The 11,437-nt window shown below is 47.0% G+C and overlaps 1 protein-coding gene across 1 annotated transcript; it reads right to left on the reverse strand.

The window, feature by feature from the left end:
• Nucleotides 1–2,212: 2,212 nt before the first annotated feature.
• LOC141808721 (uncharacterized) lies at nucleotides 2,213–10,089 on the reverse strand. Its single transcript, XM_074695408.1, has 11 exons — nucleotides 9,911–10,089; nucleotides 9,734–9,814; nucleotides 9,564–9,594; nucleotides 6,931–7,535; nucleotides 6,446–6,812; nucleotides 6,287–6,328; nucleotides 4,958–5,058; nucleotides 4,754–4,815; nucleotides 4,473–4,642; nucleotides 4,234–4,389; nucleotides 2,213–2,717 (listed from the first exon to the last, which is right to left on the reverse strand). Exons 2-11 carry the CDS (start codon nucleotides 9,800–9,802, stop codon nucleotides 2,341–2,343), a joined length of 1,980 nt encoding a protein of 659 aa, XP_074551509.1. The 5' UTR covers nucleotides 9,803–9,814; nucleotides 9,911–10,089; the 3' UTR covers nucleotides 2,213–2,340.
• Nucleotides 10,090–11,437: the final 1,348 nt, after the last annotated feature.

Consider the following 11,437-nt stretch of genomic DNA (forward strand, 5'->3'; position numbering starts at 1 on the left):
CCGTGCCCTGAATGTGACGAACAAGCTTTTCTTCAGCTGTGGATGAACTCTGAGCCCAAACTCACAGAGAAGCTGCCGAAGACACGAGGAGAGAGACTGAGGCTAAAAAATTATGATGTCGAGAGGAGGCCTCTGCAGGAGCAGCTCCAACCCGCTGAAGGAGAGGAGGCCTCTGCAGGAGCAGCTCCAACCCCCTGAAGGAGAGGAGGCCTCTGCAGGAGCAGCTCCAACCCCCTGAAGGAGAGGAGGCCTCTGCAGGAGCAGCTCCAACCCACTGAAGGAGAGGAGGCCTCTGCAGGAGCAGCTCCAACCCCCTGAAGGAGAGGAGGCCTCTGCAGGAGCAGCTCCAACCCCTTGAAGGAGAGGAGGCCTCTGCAGGAGCAGCTCCAACCCCCTGAAGGAGAGGAGGCCTCTGCAGGAGCAGCTCCAACCCCCTGAAGGAGAGGAGGCCTCTGCAGGAGCAGCTCCAACCCGCTGAAGGAGAGGAGATCTCAGCAGGCAGAGGAGAATGAGCAGAGGTCACTGCAGGAAAACCACATTTATTCCCATGTTAGAGATCAGTATGTGAGGTCAGGAGGTGAGGTCTGTAGGTGAGGTCTGTAGGTGAGGTCAGGAGGAGGTGCAGTGGACTGAGGGGGTCCTGTTGGGGATTTTGGATAAAGCAGTTTATGATCAGATCTTTGTAGAGGAGACTGAAAATCCTCTTTGTTGTTCAGTCAGTGAACTGGATCCACAGAGTCCTTCAGGGACAGAGAAGGAGGACAGAGGAGGAGGATAGAGGAGGAGGATAGAGGAGGAGGACGGTAAGACACACAGAGCCTCAGCTCCTCAACTTTCCAAACATCAGAGTCCCTGTCTGCCCTGCATGGGCCTGGTCCTGGTCCTGGTTCCAGGGGGGGACAGATGTGGTCTGACTGATCAGCATCTGTTCAGAGCTCACAGGAGGTCATGAGGTGAAGGAAGGAACAGGTGGGAGGGTGGAGATCATGGGACACTGGTCCTCCAGGAACATGGCTCTGTAGTAGGAGGGTCCAGGTCCTGGTCTTTGAAGGGGGACCCGACACTGACTCACACAGAAATAAATTAGGGAGGAGGCGTCAGGAGAAGGAGGTGTCAGTCCCCGGCAGAGGTCTTGGGGTCCAGGATTTTGATCATGGCTAAGTTTCCCCCCAGTGGTCCAGTCTGGAACAGCAGCTGATCGTTAGCTTTGCCATGATACCGAGCTTGTTGTTGTGGTTTCTGTGTGTCTGGTACCAGGAGCCCTGATCCAGATCTCTGTGGGTCCACCTCAGGCGTTGGGGTCGGTCTGTCAGGGAGCAGGGCTGGTGAAGAGGATGAAGAGCCTCCTCAGGGAGCAGCTGAGCAGAGAGGACCAGATAGACCAGGATCCTCCTGCAGATCTCGCTGCGCTGATGTTTTTTCTCCTCTTTGTTTTGGAGCCTGTCGTTGCTGCTGGGCTCATCTGTCGGTCTCTGACGCCAAACAGGAGCAGGAGGATCTTACTTTGTTTGCACACAGGACTTCAGCTGTTAGCAGCCTGTAGCATGTCGATGCTAACTGGTGCTGGGGCGGGTGTTTCCTGTGAGCTGAGGAAAAGGAGGCGAGGACGACTAACATCTCACCAAAGGCCCACTAACATCAGCAGAGCGAACAGTCTGAGGATACAGGCCCGGTTTAAACTCACACCAAGAAATAACCCAGAACCAGCTGCGTGCTGACCGCGTTTGGTGTCGCTCTGGTTTATATGTGGCTTCAATATGGTGTAGGTCTGGTTTAGATGTCGTGTTGTTTTGTTTAGTTTAGTTTGTAGAGGTCTGAGAACCTGCACATGCTCAGTCTGAACAACAACGTTTCTGAGCTCACAGTAAAAAACCTCAGTCATAAAATCAGTGATATGAAGCAGCGAGCCTCGACGGTTTGAGACTTTGTCACTTTTTTCAGATCTGTGAATTGAAAAGTGTCATGTCTCCTGAATTTCCTGTATGGTCACACATCCCCGCCTACCGAAGGATTGTTCAGTCTAAACATATTTCGTCTCAAACGGTAACGTATCTTATGATAACGTCTGCATTTAAACAACAGGTGATGTAATCCTGTCAGTACAAACTGTTGGATCTCCCCCTCAAACGGCTCGTCACATGTACTGGACCTGATAAGAAAGGAGCTCTGTGTGGTTCTGGTTCTGGTTTTCAGAGAAAGGCTCACACGGTGTTTTCAGACTTTAATCGAAGCTCAAACAGAAACTTTAGGAAAAAGAAAAACTCAGAGATCGTCTGCTGTGTGTGGAGCGAGGACGCTCGGAGCCACGCTGCTCCTCTCTGCTCCTCGCCGCTCCTCCCCTCACATCTTCACGGCCTCCTGCGGCTCGGCGAACGTGTCCGGCGGCAGCAGCGGGCTGAAGCGCAGCAGCGGCAGGTCGACGGGGGGAAGGCGCTCCTTCACCTGAGGCCAGCCCTCCCTGAAGCTCCGGGCAGGAGGAGGAGGAGGGGGAGGCGTCAGGTCGGGGTCACCTTCACCGTGACGGTGATGATGGGGGGTGTTGTTGTTGGGGTCGTGGTGAGAGCCGTTGCCGTGGCAGCGGACCAGGAACGCCCCCCGGTGGTGGCGGTGGTAGAGCGTGGCGGCCAGCGCCAGCAGCAAAAGGATGAGGAGGCTGAGCAGGAAGAAGAGCACGTAGACGCCTTTGGCCTCGGCGGGGAGGCCGGAGCTGCAGGCCGCTGGAAGAACAGGACACAGGAGGTTAGTCTACCGCCCAGGGGTTGATGGTTCAATTCCTCAGGTCCTCATGGATCCTGCCTCTACTGTCCCAGGAGGCCAGCTGCTCTGAGACCTGGATTTGGAAATCCTTTTTTCTGCTCTCCAGGATCAGGGGACTGGGCCATCCTGATCCAGATCTACAGTTTTCAGGATTACCAAATCCAGATTACCAGGTCCCTAAACGGGACAGCGTCCTAGCTCTGTGAAGACCAGGCAGAGGAGCCGACACGGGGTCGCTTCAGGAGGTTCTGGTTTTTAGACAAAACACAGCGACAGAAAGGCCAGGTGATCATTTCTTTAACGAGGCAGCAATTAAAAAACAATTTACATCAAAAATAAAAGTTAACAAATTCATGGTGGATAGTTTCAAAACATCCTTAACGTCTCTGAGCTGAAGTTTCTGATGAACCTGGGCCCGCTGAAGAACCAGAACCTGCATCTCTAACTTCCATAAAACTGTTCGTTTAAAGCCTGAGGTTTTTCTTTTTTTAATTTTTTTTGCAAAATTTCAAAACTTTTTGAAAATTAAAAAAAAAAAAATTGAAAAAAAAACACTTGGAAAAAGTTATGCAACATTCAAACAATAAGAAATTAAAAATTGAATTTTTAAAATCCCGATTAAATGCATTTTCAAAAATTTCAAATTTAATTTATTTTAAAAATTGTAAAGTTTTGAAACAGGACTTTCATTGATAATATATTTTGATTATGATGCTAAACTTATTTTTTGTTGTTAGCTAACGTCCTCCCACAGATTAATTGTGTATATTGATTTACACAGAATTAAAAACTGTTTTTTCTTCCAGATTATTCTTTTCATAGATTTAGTTATCTTACTAATCAGCCGTGCCCTCTGTAAGAAAAATAAATTCTTTATTTCAATAATATTTTTTAAAGGTACGAGGAGTCGCTGCAGAGGAGTCAAAGGGCTGCATGAGGCCCCAGAGCCACAGGTTGAAGACCCTTGATCCAGACCAACCCCGGCCCTCTGTCAGAGTGAGGACTGACTGGATGTGGAGTAAGAGATTAAATTTTTAGAAATGATTTCTGACGTGTTGGTTCCTCCTGATTAATTTAACTAAAGATGAACGGCAGATTCATCAGATCCACAGGTTTCGTTGTTGATAGAAATCTGTTTGGAGGATTATTTCAGTGGGACCAAATCATTTTTATTTTAACCTTAGCTAACTGAAAAGCTTCATGGTCAGCCGGTGTCTGTTTATCTACTCTGTCCCTGGAACCGTTAAACAGGTCAAATAAAAAATGAATAAATGTGAAATAAAAAATCTAAGTTTAAAAACTGAACGATACGAACATTTTATCATTTGAGCAGTTTTAGAGTTTTACTACAACTCTTTGTGGACCAACGTTGGTCAGGACCAGATTGCAGCTGGAGATGAAGTCTTGGTACCTCTTAGTCTGAAACCAACACCTGTCCAGGTAACAGGGTCAGATAATGAGTCCCCGTAGCCGTACCTGGGACCTTGGTGTCAGCACAGACCATTCCTCCGGGCCCGATGCGTGACGTGTCTCTGAATCCCGGCCTGCAGCGGCAGGCGTATGAGCCAAACTCGTTGATGCAGTCTGCGTTGACGTCACAAGTCACCATCTGGGTCCCACACTCGTTCACGTCTGAAACCAGCAGAGACAGTCTGTGACAGACCCCCCAGGGCCCAGGGTCCGGTCTGAGCCCCACCTCCAGGTCCTCGCCCTACCTGCTATGGACATGGACATGATGACCCCCCTGTCGGGTTTTCCTGCCACGCTGATGACGGGCGTGGTGGCCAGGCCCTGCAGCGTGGAGTGGACGGCCCTGTGGACGTGTAGCGCACCTGGTCCACGTCTCACCTGCAGCCAGAGGATGTACAGCGCCCCCACGCTGATCCTGCAGCAACAACACACGGGTCACATCAGACCTGAGCGTCCACGCCAGACGAAAGGAGGGAGGGGTGGAGGGTTGAGGGGTGGAGGAGTGGAGGGAGGGTCGTGCACCAACCTTTTGATCCTCTTTGTGGACAGAGACAGCGGTGAGCGCAGAGACTCCAGCTTCTGGCTGATCTGCAGGAAACACATCATCATCATCATCATCATCATCTTCTTCTTCTTCCTTCAACCCGCCATCCTTCCCTCAGATCAAACTTCAGCATCAGCCCATCAGAGCCAGCTGCTCCACCCTCTCTGCTCTGCTCCCTCCACCTACCAGGGCCTTCACCGGCAGCTTCAGGGAGCTGGACATGTGGTCCCAGGACGCCTCAGGGTACTGCGGGAAATTCAGCTCCACCGCCACTTCGAAGAGGTGATCTAAAAGGCCAGAGAGCAAACAGGAAGTCAATGTCTGCAGAGCGTTTCTGTGACTGAAGACACCTCAGAGAGACATCATAACATTTCTGTCCTCAGATCAAACCCCTTCCTCTGTGACAGATTATTCTGGAATACTTCTCTCTGTATTAAAGCCAGTCTGAGGAAATTTCTGGAATACGTCTCTCTGTATTAAAGCCAGTCTGTGAAACATTCTGGAATATGTCTCTCTGTATTGAAGCCAGTCTGAGGAACATTCTAGAAAATTTCTCTCTGTATTAAAACTGGTTGGTGGAACACTCTGGAATACTTCTCTCTGTATTAAAGCCAGTCTGAGGAACATTCTGGAATATGTCTCTCTGTATTAAAGCCAGTCTGTGGAACATTCTGGAATATGTCTCTCTGTATTGAAGCCAGTCTGAGGAACATTCTGGAATACGTCTCTCTGTATTAAAGCCAGTCTGAGGAACATTCTGGAATACGTCTCTCTGTATTGAAGCCAGTCTGAGGAACATTCTAGAATACTTCTCTCTGTATTAAAGCCAGAAGAGGAACATTCTGGAATACTTCTCTCTGTATTAAAGCCAATCTGAGGAACATTGTGGAATACTTCTCTCTGTATTAAAGCCAGTCTGTGGAACATTCTGGAATACTTCTCTCTCTGTATTAAAGCCAGTCTGAGGAACATTCTGGAATTCTTCTCCCTGTATTAAGCTGGTCGGTGGAACATTCTGGAATACTTCTCTGTATTAAAGCCAGTCTGAGGAACATTCTGGAATACTTCTCTCTGTATTAAGCTGGTCGGTGGAACATTCTGGAATACTTCTCTGTATTAAAGCCAGTCTGAGGAACATTTTGGAATACTTCTCTCTGTATTAAGCTGGTCGGTGGAACATTCTGGAATACTTCTCTCTGTATTAAAGCCAGTCTGAGGAACATTCAGGAATACTTCTCTCTGTATTTAACCAGTTTGTGGAACATTCTTGAATACTTCTCTCTGTATTAAAGCCAGAAGAGTAACATTCTGGAATAATACCATTTATCTTCAAACTCGTTTTGTTCAGCATTCTGGACCCCCTTGTTTGAAAACTATTTTCGGCAACGTTTTGGTTTTCTTTCCTTTAGCCTTAGAGCCACACTGAGGAACATTCTTGAATACTTCTCTCTAACTCCACCACCAACCACAGGAAGTTCTGGTGCCGTTCTGGATGTACTGATCAGCAGGACTCACCCCCGGGCAGATGTGGACTCTCAGAGTGGTTTCTGATGACGTCTGGAGGAGGAAACATGTTTCAGTCGTTCAGAAATCAAACAGTGAAATTAGAACAAAGCTCAACGTTTGAGATTTGACGCCAAGGTGAAGGTCTGATGATGTCGCTGATTGACTCACAGTTCTCTCTGTAGTCCGTCAGCTGCTCCACCATGTTGGGCTGAGGGTGGGTGGGCTCCTCTGGAGGGGCAGGGGTCTGGTCTGAGGCCCCCTCTTGAGGTTCAGAGTCTTCCTCCACGTTCCTCCGCATGGCAGTCACAGTGCGGTTGGCGGCCTGGACCTCATGATCCCGTCTGATGTGGATGTGCTGTGGGGACTCAGTTGGGTCAGGTGGACCTGGAAGTGTCTGCTCAGCGTCCCGTTCTGATCTGGAGGTGTCCTGTGTGGCCGTGGGCACCGTGGGCGCCGTGGGCTGGAGCAGGAACGGGTGGACGTGGCTGAAGTTGGCCAAGGCTGGACGCTGGTTTTCCTCCACCTGAGGGAAAAACTGAGGACAGAAGACTTTCAGACATGACCTGTGACGTCGCACGAAACACTCTGTCCACAGGGGGGCACCACAGCAAGCAGAACAAAGCCACTACTAGACCCAAGGGTTTGATTCCCACCTCAGTGTCGGCGTCCACTTCCTCCCAGGGAAGCTCAGCCGTCATGGCTGCATGGTGGTCCAAGTAGTCATACATGGGATCCGGATCAGCTCTGGTAGGGTAGTCCTGTGAGTCTGGCTCCAGGTATTCCCCTCTGGTATTGAAGTCATCTGGTCCCAGAGACAGTCCTGGTTCCCTCCTCTGTTCCAGTCCCTTAAGAGGGTTATAAACCACAGGAGGTCCAAACGCCTGGTAGCGTCCCAAGAAGCCCCTGTAGGGCGGACTGGGCCGGCCCCCGATCAGCAGCACCACGTACAGGGTGCTGGAGGATGACGTGATCTTGGACTCCCTCCAGCACTTCTGCAGGACTTTGTGACCTGAGAAGAATCCAGCTGGCTCGTCCACGTGGATCTGGTCCTGCTTGAGGTGGCAGGTGTCGTCCGGGGTCAGGTCCTCCAGGTTCAGATGGATCCTCTTCCCTGGATCCACCGTGATAGTCCAGTTGCACCACAGAGGCGGGTTGGAGCAGAGGTAGTCCGGGGAGAAGAACTCGCCGCTGTCGCCCTGCAGCAGCTGGTGGCAGCTCCGCAGCGCGAAGAACGCACTGCCGTCCCCACCGGGTCCGTCTGGGGGGGCACAGGAAACTCAGAGACGCACTGAGACCACTACAGGAAGGGAGGGGTTCACAGATCCAACACAGGACTCACAGATCCAACACAGGACTCACAGATCCAACACAGGACTCTCAGATCCAACACAGGACTCACAGATCTAACATAGGACTCACAGATCCAACACAGGACTCACAGATCCAACACAGGACTCTCAGATCCAACACAGGACTCACAGATCCAACACAGGACTCACAGATCTAACACAGGACTCTCAGATCCAACACAGGACTCACAGATTAAAGGTTAAATTAAAGATCAAAGGTTAAAATTTTTAGACCAGAGGCAGAATCTGTTAATCCCTGATCTCTGGTTTTAAACGACGTCAGTTTGGTTTAAAGTGAAAGTTATAAACTAACCCCCACCCTCACCTCCACCCACCCAAAAAGTGAGACTTGGATCAGAGTGATCCATCAATGATAACGGATATTTTTATGTTGTGACCCGGTCGTCCTCTCTGTGCTCCAACCCTCCTCACCGCGGTGAGAGCAGAGGGTTTTCAGCCCAGTTTGAAAATCAGCTTCAGACACAGGAAGAGTCCAGGTCTGTAGACCAAACCTCCTCCTCCTAAACTCAGTCTGCTGTGAGCAGTTTGTGGAGAGGTTATCAATCTGCAGTACGCCACAGACCAGTCTACCTGGCTGACTGTTTCCCACAATGCACGGCGTTGTTTGTATATGTTGGTATGTTCCTGCCATCTACTGGACTGAGTCGGCATTACGACCACAACACAACACCACCAACATGAGACCGAGGAGGAGAAAAGAAACCTCTGTACATCCTGTCTCTTCAGTCTCAGAGGTTTTAGCTCCTACAGGGTCCAGTTACAGTCCAGATAAACCTCAGACTCTGCTTTAAACCAGACGTGGATGAAATGGAAGAGGTCAGCTGTTAAAATAAATACTCAGTCCCTTCCAGATTTATTTTCAACAAACGATGTAGCTTTTAGTGTAAGATAAAAATCAAAATGAGGATTCTGCTGTGATTTTATTCTGACACCTATTCAGATTTCTTTTTTTTTTTAACCATTTATTTTCATTGTCATTTTAATTTACAAAAAAGGATAATAATAATAAGAATAACAATAATAATAAAAATAATAATAATAATAATAAAAATAATAATAATAATAAACAATAAATAAATGAGTAAATAAATGAAAAAAAATAAAAATAAAATAAAAAATAAAATAAATAAAAAATAAAATAAATAAATAAATAAATAAATGAATTAAAAAAGAAAAAAAGAAAAAGAAAAAATAATAAAAAAGAAAAAAAGAAAAAATAATAAATTAAAATAAAAAGAAAATAAAAAGAAGAAGAAGAAATAAATATTCTGATTTCTGATAGAAACCGGATCCTGGATCCTCCTCTTGATCTTTTCTTTTCCTAAATGCACATAACACGAGCCTTAAACCTTTGAAAACAACGAAGGTAAAAATTTAAAAAACTATAAAATTACTTCAAAGATCTCCTCTCTGAACCCTAACGTCCTTTTCCTTCCTTTGCTTCATTTTATCCAGGTTGTATATACCTGTAGTCTAACTCACCTATTGTTCCTGTGTCTCTAACACGGATCAGTGTGCACATTAATCCCTGAAACGTCCAGATGGACCCAGCGTTTGTTTTTTACTTTAATAATAAACAAACAACCTTCAGCTCAGGAAACAGACAGAGCATCAGGACTACACACGCCACGCTGAACCAGCAGGCGGCCTGTGGCGGCCTGCGACATGCTACAGTCACATGTCAGAGAGTGGAAAAACAGCCCAGGCCAAGACTGAGGAAACCATTCAACTCCAACCCTCCTCTGAAATCTGTCCCTGGTGTCAGTCCACAGGGAGACAGGACCAGGACAGACCAGGACAGACCAAGACAGACCAGGACAGACCAGGACAGACCAGGACAGACCAAGACAGACCAAGACTGAGCTGCTGGGACCTGCAGTCTGAGGTTTAAGGAAGACTGAAGAGTTGTCTCTCACCTGGAGGGCTGCTGACGTCCTCACTGCTCACCTGAAAACACACACACACACACACACACACACACACACACACACACACACACACACACACACACACACACACACACACACATTTTTAAATGCTGGCTTCCCCTGGTGATACCTGTCTGATGAGAGCATGTGGAGGTTACCTGTGCATCACATGGTTTGAGGAACAGCAGCAGGAAAAGGAGCTGCACGCTCTTCGTCTTCTGGGTCATGTTTGGTCAAACCTTGGGTCAAACCTTGGGTCAAACTTTGGGTCAAACCTTGGGTCAAACCTTGGGTCAAACTCTGGGTCAAACTTTGGGTCAAACCTTGGGTCAAACTTTGGGTCAAACCTTGGGTCAGTTTCCGTCTGTAGATCCTTCACAAAGCAGAGTCCTGCGGCCGGCTGGGCTTCACTTAAACTGCCGCTCCCCTCGCTGCTGCCAACACCTGGACCTCATCAAGAAGCTGATTGAGGCCCTCTGCTGGGGAGCACAGGCTGTGTCCACCAGAGGGCGCTGTGGTCTGTCAGATCCTGGAGGAGAGGCTGGGTGGCTCTCATATCTCACACTCTGCATCCTCTCAGACGGTGAATGAAACAGAGACCGCCACGCTGCCCCCTGAGTCCAAAGACCTGAACCTGATGATCCTTCACATTCATCCAGTCCCTATTCACCATGACACATTAAAGAGCAGAGAGCAGCATGACACTCTGTAGATCATTAAATATCACAGAAAAAGATGAAAATTAAAAACCTGAAAAAATGATCAGAAAGCCAAACTCTGCTCCCAGACGTGTCACTAACTTCCTGACAGGTACGCCAACAGGTAAACATCATCAGTTAAAGTTCATTATCTCTCTTACTGGCAGATTTTTACTCTTTTTTTATTATTTAACCCTTTATTTAACCAAGAAGATCCCATTGAGATTAAGAACTTCTTTTTCAAGAGGCAGCAGAGTTACACAGTAAAATTATAGCAATTTACAATCAAAGTCAATATTATGAAAAACAGCTACAATTAGAGGAGGCTGTCTCAAGAGCTCTCAGTCTGGATTTAAATGCATTTATAGAAACAAGTTCAGTTAATTTCCAGTCTTTTTGCAACATGTTCCATGCAGAAGGAGCAGAGTACACAAATGACCTTTGACCCTGTTCTGTGTGGGCAAATGGAACTGAAAGCAACAAGTGGTCGTTTGAGCGCAAACCATAGGAATCAACTAGTGCTGTCAGGTGATTAAAAAATTAATCTAATTAATTACAGGATTTGTAATTAAATAATCTAATTAATCGCATTTTAATCTCATATCTGCTTAAGGTCCCAAAATAAAGAATTTGAATTCCAGGACATTAAAATTACATTAAAAGACATTAAAAAAAAAAAATAATAAGGTGGGAATATATACAACACATTTTTAGGTACCCTGATGCATAAGGAACACATGAAAAAACTTTTATGGTTCTATCTTTACAAAATCTACACAGTCCTGCACCTAAGATAAGCTGATTTGATTTTTAGGACGTTTTTTGCTTCTGTCACATTTTTACTCGATGTGGACTCAACTGTCACTGCAATATGAACTTCTATACTTCTATGAGGTCAGGAGAACCAGGGCTAAAGGCTAAAAACTGTGAGGAACTATGTACAAAACACTTTTTTCAAGTCTTGGATCAAAGAAAAGTGAAGTATTTTCAGTTTAACATGCTCTGAACACACAAACTGTTGCTGATTGGTGCAGAGCAGCCCCAAGCTGAAACATGACACCAGGAAGATGGAAGAAAATTTTCAAAGAATTCTTAAGATTTAAATACAGGACAAATATCGATCATTCAGGGCTTGTTCAATGCAGTAAAGAGTGTAGAATTATC

The sequence above is a fragment of the Halichoeres trimaculatus genome, unplaced genomic scaffold (genome assembly GCF_033239565.1).
Source record: "Halichoeres trimaculatus isolate MK-OKI-2021-1 unplaced genomic scaffold, fHalTri1.1 fHalTri1_scaffold_2, whole genome shotgun sequence".
Classification (NCBI taxonomy): domain Eukaryota; kingdom Metazoa; phylum Chordata; class Actinopteri; order Labriformes; family Labridae; genus Halichoeres; species Halichoeres trimaculatus.